The 12,608-nt window shown below is 38.6% G+C and overlaps 1 protein-coding gene across 2 annotated transcripts in view; it reads right to left on the bottom strand.

Annotated features, from left to right (window-relative positions):
* Nucleotides 1-7,157: 7,157 nt before the first annotated feature.
* The window catches only part of LOC124044256 (rho GTPase-activating protein 6-like), a 76,714-nt gene continuing 71,263 nt past the window's right edge, over nt 7,158-12,608 (bottom strand). For both annotated transcript variants that reach the window (XM_046363871.1, XM_046363872.1), the window contains exons 11-13: nt 8,374-8,636; nt 8,188-8,262; nt 7,158-8,036 (exon numbers count right to left, since the gene is read on the bottom strand). In XM_046363871.1, the coding sequence (XP_046219827.1) occupies nt 7,417-8,036; nt 8,188-8,262; nt 8,374-8,636 (958 nt within the window). In that variant the 3' untranslated portion in view covers nt 7,158-7,416. The remainder of the gene's footprint in view (nt 8,037-8,187; nt 8,263-8,373; nt 8,637-12,608) is intronic.

The following is a 12,608-nucleotide window of genomic DNA, read 5'->3' as shown; positions in this document are numbered from 1 at the left end:
ACCAAACTCATAATATTTTTGCTCAGTAAAAAACTTATTTTTTACATGCTTTGTATGATCTAAATAGAGTTTGGCCTTAGCACAAACTAGTGACTTCCTGTTTGCCTGGGTTGGTTGTTGTTTATGAAAAAGTTCTACAGGCTTTACTTCCGCCTCCAATTTTTTCCCTATTTTCCATTCTAAGCTTCTTGATCAGAAAGGCTTGGGAAATGATATAACCCTTTATGGTTGCTTTAGCAGCACCCCAGATAGTTGTAGCTGAGACAGGAGAGAGTTGATTGCTGCTAGAGTGCAATGCGCCATGTCGATGACTGGGGGGCCTGTCAAACGTCTCTCCGCCGAGGAAGTCTTGCAGGAAAGAGGCCATGAACTGGGTAGGATTGTGCCCTTCCGGCCCTTCTGGGATTCCGGTCACACGTATGTTCTGTCTCCGGGAACGCTTTTCCTGTTCTTCTAGACTAACTTTCAGCTTCACATTCTCTGAGGTAAGCTCGTCGTTTTTGGTTGAAATCGCACCCCTTCGAGTAAAAACCTTAAACAGGTTAACATTTACAAGGCCACAGGGCCAGACGGATTACCAGGAAGCGTACTCAGAGCAAGCATTGACCAGCTGGCATGTGACTTCACTGACATTTTCAAACTCTCCCTGACCCAGTCTGTAATACCTACATGTTTCAAGCAGACCACCATAGTCCCTGTGCCCAAGAACTCCAAGGTAACCTGCCATAATAATGACTAAACCCCGTAGCACTCAAATCTGTAGCCAGGAAGTTATTTGAAAGGCTGGTCATGGCTCACATCAACACCATCGTCCCAGAAACCCTAGACCCATGCCATACCGCCCCAACAGATCCACAGATGACGCAATCTCTATTACACTCAACACTGCCCTTTCCGACCTTGACACCTATGTGAAAATGCTGCTTATTCACCACAGTGCAGCACTCAATACCATAGTGCCCTCCAAGCTCATCACTAAGCTAAAGACCATGGAACTGAACACCTCCCTCTGCAACTGGATCCTGGACTTCAAGACAGACCGCCCACCGGTGGTGAGAGTAGGCAACAACACATCCACCACACTGACCCTCAACACAGGGGACCCTCAGGGGTGCGTGCTTAGTCCCCTCTAGTACTCCCTGTTCACCCAGGACTGTGGTGCCACGTACGACTCCAACACCATCAAGTTTTACAACGACACGACGGTGGTAGGCCTGATCACTGACGATGAGACAACCTATAGGGAGGAGGTCAGAGACCTGGCCGTGTGGTGCCAGGAAAACAACTGCTCCCTCGATGTGAGCAAGACAAAGAAGCTGCTCATGGACTACAGTAAAAGGAGGGTCAAGCACGCCCCCATTCACATCGACAGGGCTGCAAGGCATCGGGTCGAGAGGTTAAATTTCCTTGGTTTCCACATCACCAAGGACCTATCATGGTCCAAACACACCAAGACAGTCCAGAATGACAATGCTTATGACAATGCATATTTCCCCTCAGGAGGCTGAAAAGATTTGGCATGGGTCCTCAGATCCTCAAAAAGTTCTACAGCTGCAACATCGAGAGCATCCTGGCTTGTGGCATCACTGCTTGGTATGGCAACTGCTCGGCATCTGACCGCAAGTTGCCATATTGGGTAGTGTGTACCAGTGGCGGTCAGTGTCGTTTAAGATGAGGGAGGACGAAAAATATTTTTATGCACATGGCCATATTTCTATTACAGCATATTGGATATTCCATTCTCCCAGTTCAATGTAACAGCGAAAGTTTTAGGCTACTACATGGTAGTCATTATTTTCCTATACCGATCATGAGGTTGCTATAATCTAGCCTATGAATGAACGTTTACAACGTATAGTACCAGTCTAAAGTTTGGACACATCTACTCATTCAAGGGTTTTTCTTTATTTTTACTATTTTCTACATTATAGAATAATAGTGAAGACATCAAAACTATTAAAATAACACATATGGAATCATGTAGTAACCAAACAAAGCTGAGCATATGTGGAAACTCCTTCAAGACTGCTAGAAAAGCATTCCAGGTGAAGCTGATTGAGAGAATACCAAAAGTGTGCAAAGTTGTCATCAAGGCAAAGGGTGGCTACTTTGAATAATCTCAATATAAAATATATTTTGATTTGTTTAACACTTTTTTGTTACTACATGATTCCAAATGCGTTATTTCATAGTTTTGATGTCTTTACTATTATTCTAGAATGTAGAAAATAGTAAAAGAAAGATAAATAATAAAGAAAAACCCTTGAATGAGTAGTTATGTCCAAAACTTTGACTGGTACTGTAGGTGCACACAGGTCAAGAGACACATTTGTTATAATTTCTGTTTAAGTCTATGGAAGGCGCACCATGAACCTCTGACATTTTGTATCGAGGTCAGTGTACCCAGAGAAGGAAGGAAGCTAGCTGTCTTCTGGCTACACTATGGTGATACCCTACAGAGTGTAGGGGAATTTAATCAATTAAATAGTGAGATTTAATCAATTATTTGGTGATGTGATTATATGTAGTATAGTTTTATCTAAAAATGATAACTTTAACGTTTTAGAATTTACATTTGTATGAAATTCACTGTGGAGGATGGTCCTCCCATTCTTCCTCTGAGGAGCCTCCACTGGTGTGTACGGCCCAGTACATCACTGGGGCCGAGCTTCCTGTCATCCAGGACCTCTATACCAGGAAGGCCCAAAAAATGATCAAAGACTGTTCTGTCTGCTACCGCATAGCAAGCGATAGCACCAAGTATGGGACCAAAAGGCTCCTGAACAGCTTCTACCCCCAAGTTATAAGACTGCTGAACAGTTAAACAAATGGCTACCTGGACTATCTGCATTGACCCCCTTTTTTATTCGTATTTATTCTAATTGTTTTTCACTGACTCTTTTGCACAGGCTCGACGTACACTCACTGGACATTAACCACACACACACACATACTACACACACACACACACACACACACACACACACACACACACACACACACACACACACACACACACACACACACACACACACACACACACACACACACACACACACACACACACACACACACACACACACACACTACATGCTCTGCTAATACTCTGTTTATTATCTATGCAATGTCACTACCTCTACCTACATCTAGAGTACATATTACCTCGACTATCCCGTACCCCTGCACATTGACTCTGTATCGGTACCCTTCATATACAGCCTCCTTATCGTTATTTTATTGTGTTATTCTTTTTCCTTCATTTTATTTAGCAGATTTATCTTGCTTACATTTTAATAAAAAAAACCTGCATTGTTGGTTAAGGATTCGTAAGTCATTGTAAATTCTTCACGTTGTTTGTATGCGCAAGTGACAAATAAGATTTCATTTGATTGTTTGAATTAGGAATGGTGTTAGACGGGAGATGAGCTGGGTCTGTTTTTTGTCTGCGCTTTGCATTCAGTCCAAACAGTTCTGTTTTTGTCTCATGAGACCACAGAATCTTTTGGCTTATGCTCTCAGAGTCTTTGCCATGCCGTTTTGTAAACTCCAGGCGTGCTGTCATGTGCCTTTTTCTCAGGAGTGGCTTCCATCTGGCCACTCTCACATAAAGCCCAGATTGGTGAAGTGCTGTAGACATCTCAGCCAAGGAACTCTGTAGTTCTAGCAGAGTGGTCATGGGCTTCTTGGTCCAAAGTCCTTCTTTCCCGGTTGCTTAGTTTGGTAGGACATTCAGCTCTGCGCAGAGTCGAGGTAGTTCCATATTTTTTCAATTTCCCAATGATGGAGATTATTGTGCTTTTGGAAACTTTCAACACTCTAGAAATTGCTTTATACCCTTCCCCAGATATATGCCTCATCACAATGCATGTCTGAGATCTACGGACCGTTCCTTGGACTTCATGGTACTTGCCCCACTTAAAGGCTCAGTGCAGTCAATAACATTTATATATATTTCCACGCTATGAGGTTGGAAAAATACTGTGAAATTGTGACAATTATGCTAATGGCGTTTTAGTGTAATTGCTGTTTGAAAAGATCGCCTGAAATTTCAGCCTGTTTTGTTCATAGACCAACAAGAAAGATAATAACAACACGTGTTTTGTTTTCTCCTCTCGATCCACTCACAGACAGTCCTCGCAAAATGATTGCGATACATTTCTATCTGCTAACAAGCTATTTTTGTTTCTTTTTGACCATTTTAATTGAAAACAATCACAGTAAGCTTGTTACCCCAACTATCACAGTAAGGTTGTTACCCCAACTATCACAGTAAGGTCGTTACCCCAACTATCACAGTAAGGTTGTTACCCCAACTATCACAGTAAGGTTGTTACCCCAACTATCACAGTAAGGTTGTTACCCCAACTATCACAGTAAGGTTGTTACCCCAACTATCACAGTAAGGTCGTTACCCCAACTATCACAGTAAGGTCGTTACCCCAACTATCACAGTAAGGTTGTTACCCCAACTATCACAGTAAGGTCGTTACCCCAACTATCACAGTAAGGTTGTTACCCCAACTATCACAGTAAGGTTGTTACCCCAACTATCACAGTAAGTTACCCCAACTATCACAGTAAGGTCGTTACCCCAACTATCACAGTAAGGTCGTTACCCCAACTATCACAGTAAGGTCGTTACCCCAACTATCACAGTAAGGTCGTTACCCCAACTATCACAGTAAGGTCGTTACCCCAACCATCACAGTATCACAACTATCACAGTAAGGTTGCTACCCCAACTATCACAGTAAGGTTGCTACCCCAACTATCACAGTAAGGTTTCTACCCCAACTATCACAGTAAGGTTGTTACCCCAACTATCACAGTAAGTTTGTTACCCCAACTATCACAGTAAGGTTTTACCCCAACTATCACAGTAAGGTTGTTACCCCAACTATCACAGTAAGGTTGTTACCCCAACTATCACAGTAAGGTTGTTACCCCAACTATTGAGATATTGAGATAAAAACAGCTGCATTGGACTTTTAAAGTTGGTCATAAAAAGGCAGTAATCAGGAAGCGAGTTTGCCTGTGGTCCAGTCCGGGAGAGGATAGGTGAACTCCCTGTGGATATGTCTGGGACCCTCTGTTCCACTTCCTGGTTAGTGAGAGAGTTCTCTCACAGGCCAGACACCTCTGGCTCTTGCACTTCATTAGGGTGTTGAAATGTGCCCGAATTAAATTTTTATGGAGTCTGAGGAGCTGTCAAAACAGCCACCTTCCACTCCAGTTCATTAGAGAATGAACCACTTACATTGTTCCTGACTTCCCTTTGTGGGAACATAAGAATTAAGGGCAAGAAGAAATCAAGCATTGGGAGTAGTTGGAGGATTCTGACAAAATTCCGAAGTAGGAGTTAAAGGGCTTTTTCAAAGAGAGTAAAAGGGTTATTGCCACAATGTTTCACGCCACTTTCAGTTTCTATGCATAGTTTTACAGATGATGAAAACAAGATGATAAAAATACTAATATCCCATTTCATCCATCACGGAGGACAAAGGAAAATGCACAATACGGTAATACAATCAGGCTTAAGAGTTCAAGCTGGCATTATACAGAATGAAAGCAGCTTAATTGCAACGAAAATACTGATGAGGCACAAGGTACAAAAAAGCATTACTATTAGCATGTAATGTTAAATCAATGTGAAAATGAAAAAGTCGTATTAGCATTGTAAGCAACCTCATATCAGAGACATTAACTGTCATTTGTACTGAACAGATCATAAAGCCTAATATTTGCCCGGGACAAACAAACAACCCACTGGGCACAGACGTCAATTCAACGTCTATTCCACGTTGGGAAAATGTCATTTAATTGAAATGACGTCGAGACAACTTTGATTCAACCAGTGAGTGCCCAGTGGGAAGATTTGCCAGCAAATATTCAAACAACAAAAATCTTAGTGAAAGTAATGACTTATATATTGCAGTACCTTCATTTCCCCTTAAGATGTGGGGGCAGAAAAAAAACTTGGTACATTCAATAACAAACTACTTTGGTTATATCTTGAATATTGGGGAATTACATTCATAATGTTCTGTATGTTCAAGTTTCATTTTCCCCATCATAATAAAAACAGGGGGATGAGAGTAACACTTGTGTTTGGATGAGTGAATGGATGACTATTAGAATCAGTTACAGTTGTGAATGGATGACTATTAGAATCAGTTACAGCTGTGTTTGGATGAGTGAATGGATGACTATTAGAATCAGTTACAGTTGTGAATGGATGACTATTAGAATCAGTTACAGTTGTGAATGGATGACTATTAGAATCAGTTACAGTTGTGAATGGATGACTATTAGAATCAGTTACAGCTGTGTTTGGATGAGTGAATGGATGAATATTAGAATCAGTTACAGTTGTGAATGGATGACTATTAGAATCAGTTACACTTGTTTGGATGAGTGAATGGATGAATATTAGAATCAGTTACAGTTGTGAATGGATGACTATTAGAATCAGTTACACTTGTTTGGATGAGTGAATGGATGAATATTAGAATCAGTTACAGCTGTGTTTAGATGAATATTAATATCAGTTACAGCTGTGAATGGATGAGTGAATGGATGAATATTAGAATCAGTTAAAGCTGTGTTTGGATGAGTATTATAATCAGTTACAGCTGTGAATGGATGAGTGAATGGATGAGTATTATAATCAGTTACAGCTGTGTTTGGATGAGTGAATGGATGAATATTAGAATCAGTTACAGCTGTGTTTGGATGAATATTAATATTAGCTAAAGTTGTGTTCGGATGACTATTACAATCAGTTACAGAAGGCCATGAACATTAGTTGTAAATGCTAGTGACCAAAACATCACATTTAAGTGTAACGGCAGTAACAAAAACACAATGGATTTTCATTTGTTTGGCAACAGCTCCACCAACAGAGAAATAGCACAAAGACACCTCTTGTTTCAATACGATAAATGTATTTGATTTTGGTTATAATATCAGCATTGTATCTCATAGGATGATATTAGAATATAAAAATGAACAAGTCACTAGTACTGATCCATTCAGATTCATTCATACACCATTATTCTGAGTTGAATAAAAATAACATTATAAAACATATAAATGACACGGTATGAAAATAATGTGTTTTGTTACTACGCCCCCGCCCCCCAAAAGACTCAGATAGTCACATCTCAGTGATGTTAACTTGAGTCTCTGTTAAGGTATGTCTTAGTGACAAAATGTTGGAGTCAAGCTTCTGAAAAAAGTGTAGGTAACACATGAGGAGAGTGAAACAGCAACATTAACAAACAAACACACCGTTACTCACAGACAATTGGCACATCTCAGTAAGTAGCATATCAACATAATCATACAGGAACCCCCCCCATCCCTCCTCTCCTCTTGGTAACACAATAGTTAAAGTTAGTGGTTCTACTCAACGCATCACACCAGTGTCTCTGGTAGTGTGTCTGTGTTGTCTGTTGATAAGAGCTTCCATATCTGCCAACTCTCTCTCTTCCACTCCAGGCTGACTGGCACCTTTCCTTCCAGAGGACTAGAGGAGGGGTTCTTAGGGGCCACAGTCCGGTTCCTGGGGCTGCAGCTGCCCTGGGGGGGCCGTTGGGGGCTCTGTGGGGTCACACACTGGTGCGTGGAGAGGGAGAGGGAAGGTGTAGAGGGAGAACATTCTCTGTGTGTTCCTCTGAGAGGTCCAGGGTAGGGAGGGGGAGGCCTTCCATCCACCCTGCCGCCAGGCCTGCCTCTGAGGGAAGGACTGGCAGGCTGTGACACTCCTCCTCTTAGTGCGAGGTCCTCTGAGCTGTCGGCCCCTGGTCTTCCCTGTGGTCGGTGATGTAATAATGAGTCGGTACCCTGCTGTCTTTGCCCTCTCTCCGTCAGAGGGCTACTACTGCAGCGAATCACCGGGGGGTGTGGTCTGCACTCAGGCACACCTAATGAGGTATAAGTTCGTCTGACAGGCAGTTTGCTGTTGTTACCTTGGTGACGGTCGAGTCCCTCTGATGAGCCGCAGGAGCCGTGTTCCCAAACGTCGCCATGGGAACCTAGGGGAAACCATTTATACATAAAAAATGTAATGTAAATGTAAATGTAATAATCAACGTCTAACTCCATCTAGTCTACAATGTTTATTCTAGGTTGCAAAGTTTCAATGAGCAAAGAATGAGACGTTATGTTTAAAGACAATGAATGTACCAGTGATGTGATGATCCATAAACCCTTTCCTTAGAGAGGCATGCCAGGCACCCCAGACATGTTCATCAGGTGTGTCTAATGGAAAAATAAGACATATTCCTCAGCCTAAGTAGCAATATTCAATACAGCATATTGTGCTATTTTCAGAAATTAAATGACCAACAACTCGACCATTGGGAAGCTCACCTTTGCCTGTGGATGGTGAGTGACAGGTGATGCTAGGACGACCTTTGACGTGGCCAACCAGTGTGTACTGCTCTGGAACCCTGAACAGCCTATCAGAGAGGAGGTTCCTGTCCTCCTGGGGCTGGGAGAGCAGCCGCTCCGACAGAACTGGTGAGTTGTTGTCATAGGGGGACATATCCCCACTGGAGGCCTTGTTGGAGTCACTGGAGCAACGCCTCTCCCTCAAAGAGAAGGGATCCTCAGTCCTCAGAGGGCCTGGACCACTATGGGGGAGAGGAGAAGAAAGAGACATGATGTAAAATGAGACGTATGATGACCAGTAGATTTACCATAGTAGGTATTATCTGACCAGGAACAACTCATTGCCCTAGTTACAAAGTATACCATGGTGTACAGAGAAGGGAGACAACTGAAATGATATGTTATCACAATGATGTCTGGGTAAGAGAACGGAAACTACATTATATCAAATCTCATTTTATTGGTCGCATACAACATATTTAGCAGATGTTATTGCGGGTGTAGCAAAATGCTTGTGTTCCTAGATCCAACAGTGCAGTAATTTCTCATGTTTAGGTAAGAAAACTGAAACTATATGTCATCACAATGATGTTTAGGTAAGAAAACTGAAACTATATGTCATCACGATGATGTTTAGGTAAGAAAACTGAAACTATATGTCATCACGATGATGTTTAGGTAAGAAAACTGAAACTATATGTCATCACAATGATGTTTAGGTAAGAAAACTGAAACTATATGTCATCACAATGATGTTTAGGTAAGAACATTAAAACCACATGCCATCACGATGATGTTTAGGTAAGAAAACTGAAACTATATGTCATCACAATGATGTTTAGGTAAGAAAACTGAAACTATATGTCATCACAATGATGTTTAGGTAAGAACATTAAAACCACATGCCATCACAATGATGTTTAGGTAAGAACACTGAAACTATATGTCATCACAATGATGTTTAGGTAAGAAACACTGAAACTATGTCATCACAATGATGTTTAGGTAAGAACATTAAAACCACATGCCATCACAATGATGTTTAGGTAAGAAATTAAAACTATATGTCATCACAATGATGTTTAGGTAAGAACATTAAAACCACATGCCATCACAATGATGTTTAGGTAAGAACATTAAAACCACATGCCATCACAATGATGTTTAGGTAAGAACATTAAAACCACATGCCATCACAATGATGTTTAGGTAAGAACATTAAAACCAAATCACAATGATGTTTGCTGAAACATCATCAATGATGTTTAGGTAAGAACATTAAAACTATATGTCATCACAATGATGTTTAGGTAAGAAAACTGAAACCACATGTCATCACAATGATGTTTAGGTAAGAACATTAAGAAACCACATGCCATCACAATGATGTTTAGGTAAGAAAAGAAACTATATGTCATCAAAATGTTTAGGTAAGAAAACTGAAACTATATGTCATCACAATGATGTTTAGGTAAGAAAACTGAAACTATATGTCATCACAATGATGTTTAGGTAAGAAAACTGAAACTATGTCATCACAATGATGTTTAGGTAAGAACATTAAAACCACATGCCATCACAATGATGTTTAGGTAAGAACATTAAAACCACATGCCATCACAATGATGTTTAGGTAAGAAAACTGAAACTATATGTCATCACAATGATGTTTAGGTAAGAAAACTGAAACTATGTCATCACAATGATGTTTAGGTAAGAAAACTGTATGTTTATAAGAAAACTGAAACTATATGTCATCACAATGATGTTTAGGTAAGAAAACTGAAACTATATGTCATCACAATGATGTTTAGGTAAGAAAACTGAAACTATATGTCATCAATGATGTTTAGGTAAGAAAACTGAAACTATATGTCATCACAATGATGTTTAGGTAAGAAAACTGAAACTATATGTCATCACAATGATGTTTAGGTAAGAAAACTGAAACTATATGTCATCACAATGATGTTTAGGTAAGAAAACTGAAACTATATGTCATCACAATGATGTTTAGGTAAGAAAACTGAAACTATATGTCATCACAATGATGTTTAGGTAAGAAAACTGAAACTATATGTCATCACAATGATGTTTAGGTAAGAAAACTGAAACTATATGTCATCACAATGATGTTTAGGTAAGAAAACTGAAACTATATGTCATCACAATGATGTTTAGGTAAGAAAACTGAAACTATATGTCATCACAATGATGTTTAGGTAAGAAAACTGAAACTATATGTCATCACAATGATGTTTAGGTAAGAAAAGAAACTAAAACAATGATGTTTAGGTAAGAAAACTGAAACTATATGTCATCACAATGATGTTTAGGTAAGAAAACTGAAACTATATGTCATCACAATGATGTTTAGGTAAGAAAACTGAAACTATATGTCATCACAATGATGTTTAGGTAAGAAAACTGAAACTATATGTCATCACAATGATGTTTAGGTAAGAAAACTGAAACTATATGTCATCACAATGATGTTTAGGTAAGAAAACTGAAACTATATGTCATCACAATGAAGGTAAGAAAACTGAAACTATATGTCATCACAATGATGTTTAGGTAAGAAAACTGAAACTATATGTCATCACAATGATGTTTAGGTAAGAAAACTGAAACTATATGTCATCACAATGATGTTTAGGTAAGAAAACTGAAACTATATGTCATCACAATGATGTTTAGGTAAGAAAACTGAAACTATATGTCATCACAATGATGTTTAGGTAAGAAAAGAAAACTGAAACTATATGTCATCATCTGAAACAATGTCATCACAATGATGTTTAGGTAAGAAAACTGAAACTATATGTCATCACAATGATGTTTAGGTAAGAAAACTGAAACTATATGTCATCACAATGATGTTTAGGTAAGAAAACTGAAACTATATGTCATCACAATGATGTTTAGGTAAGAAAACTGAAACTATATGTCATCACAATGATGTTTAGGTAAGAAAACTGAAACTATATGTCATCACAATGATGTTTAGGTAAGAAAACTGAAACTATATGTCATCACAATGATGTTTAGGTAAGAAAACTGAAACTATATGTCATCACAATGATGTTTAGGTAAGAAAACTGAAACTATATGTCATCACAATGATGTTTAGGTAAGAAAAGGAAACTAATGTCAACAATGATGTTTAGGTAAGAAAACTGAAACTATATGTCATCACAATGATGTTTAGGTAAGAAAACTGAAACTATATGTCATCACAATGATGTTTAGGTAAGAAAACTGAAACTATATGTCATCACAATGATGTTTAGGTAAGAAAACTGAAACTATATGTCATCACAATGATGTTTAGGTAAGAAAACTGAAACTATATGTCATCACAATGATGTTTAGGTAAGAAAACTGAAACTATATGTCATCACAATGATGTTTAGGTAAGAAAATGATGATGTTTAGGTAAGAAAACTGAAACTATATGTCATCACAATGATGTTTAGGTAAGAAAACTGAAACTATATGTCATCACAATGATGTTTAGGTAAGAAAACTGAAACTATATGTCATCACAATGATGTTTAGGTAAGAAAACTGAAACTATATGTCATCACAATGATGTTTAGGTAAGAAAACTGAAACTATATGTCATCACAATGATGTTTAGGTAAGAAAACTGAAACTATATGTCATCACAATGATGTTTAGGTAAGAAAACTGAAACTATATGTCATCACAATGATGTTTAGGTAAGAAAACTGAAACTATATGTCATCACAATGATGTTTAGGTAAGAAAACTGAAACTATATGTCATCACAATGATGTTTAGGTAAGAAAACTGAAACTATATGTCATCACAATGATGTTTAGGTAAGAAAACTGAAACTATATGTCATCACAATGATGTTTAGGTAAGAAAACTGAAACTATATGTCATCACAATGATGTTTAGGTAAGAAAACTGAAACTATATGTCATCACAATGATGTTTAGGTAAGAAAACTGAAACTATATGTCATCACAATGATGTTTAGGTAAGAAAACTGAAACTATATGTCATCACAATGATGTTTAGGTAAGAAAACTGAAACTATATGTCATCACAATGATGTTTAGGTAAGAAAACTGAAACTATATGTCATCACAATGATGTTTAGGTAAGAAAACTGAAACTATATGTCATCACAATGATGTTTAGGTAAGAAAACTGAAACTATATGTCATCACAATGATGTT

The sequence above is a fragment of the Oncorhynchus gorbuscha genome, linkage group LG09 (assembly GCF_021184085.1).
Source record: "Oncorhynchus gorbuscha isolate QuinsamMale2020 ecotype Even-year linkage group LG09, OgorEven_v1.0, whole genome shotgun sequence".
NCBI classification, from domain to species: domain Eukaryota; kingdom Metazoa; phylum Chordata; class Actinopteri; order Salmoniformes; family Salmonidae; genus Oncorhynchus; species Oncorhynchus gorbuscha.
Note: the sequence above shows the minus strand (reverse complement) of the source record. Positions and strands in the feature narration are given on the sequence as shown.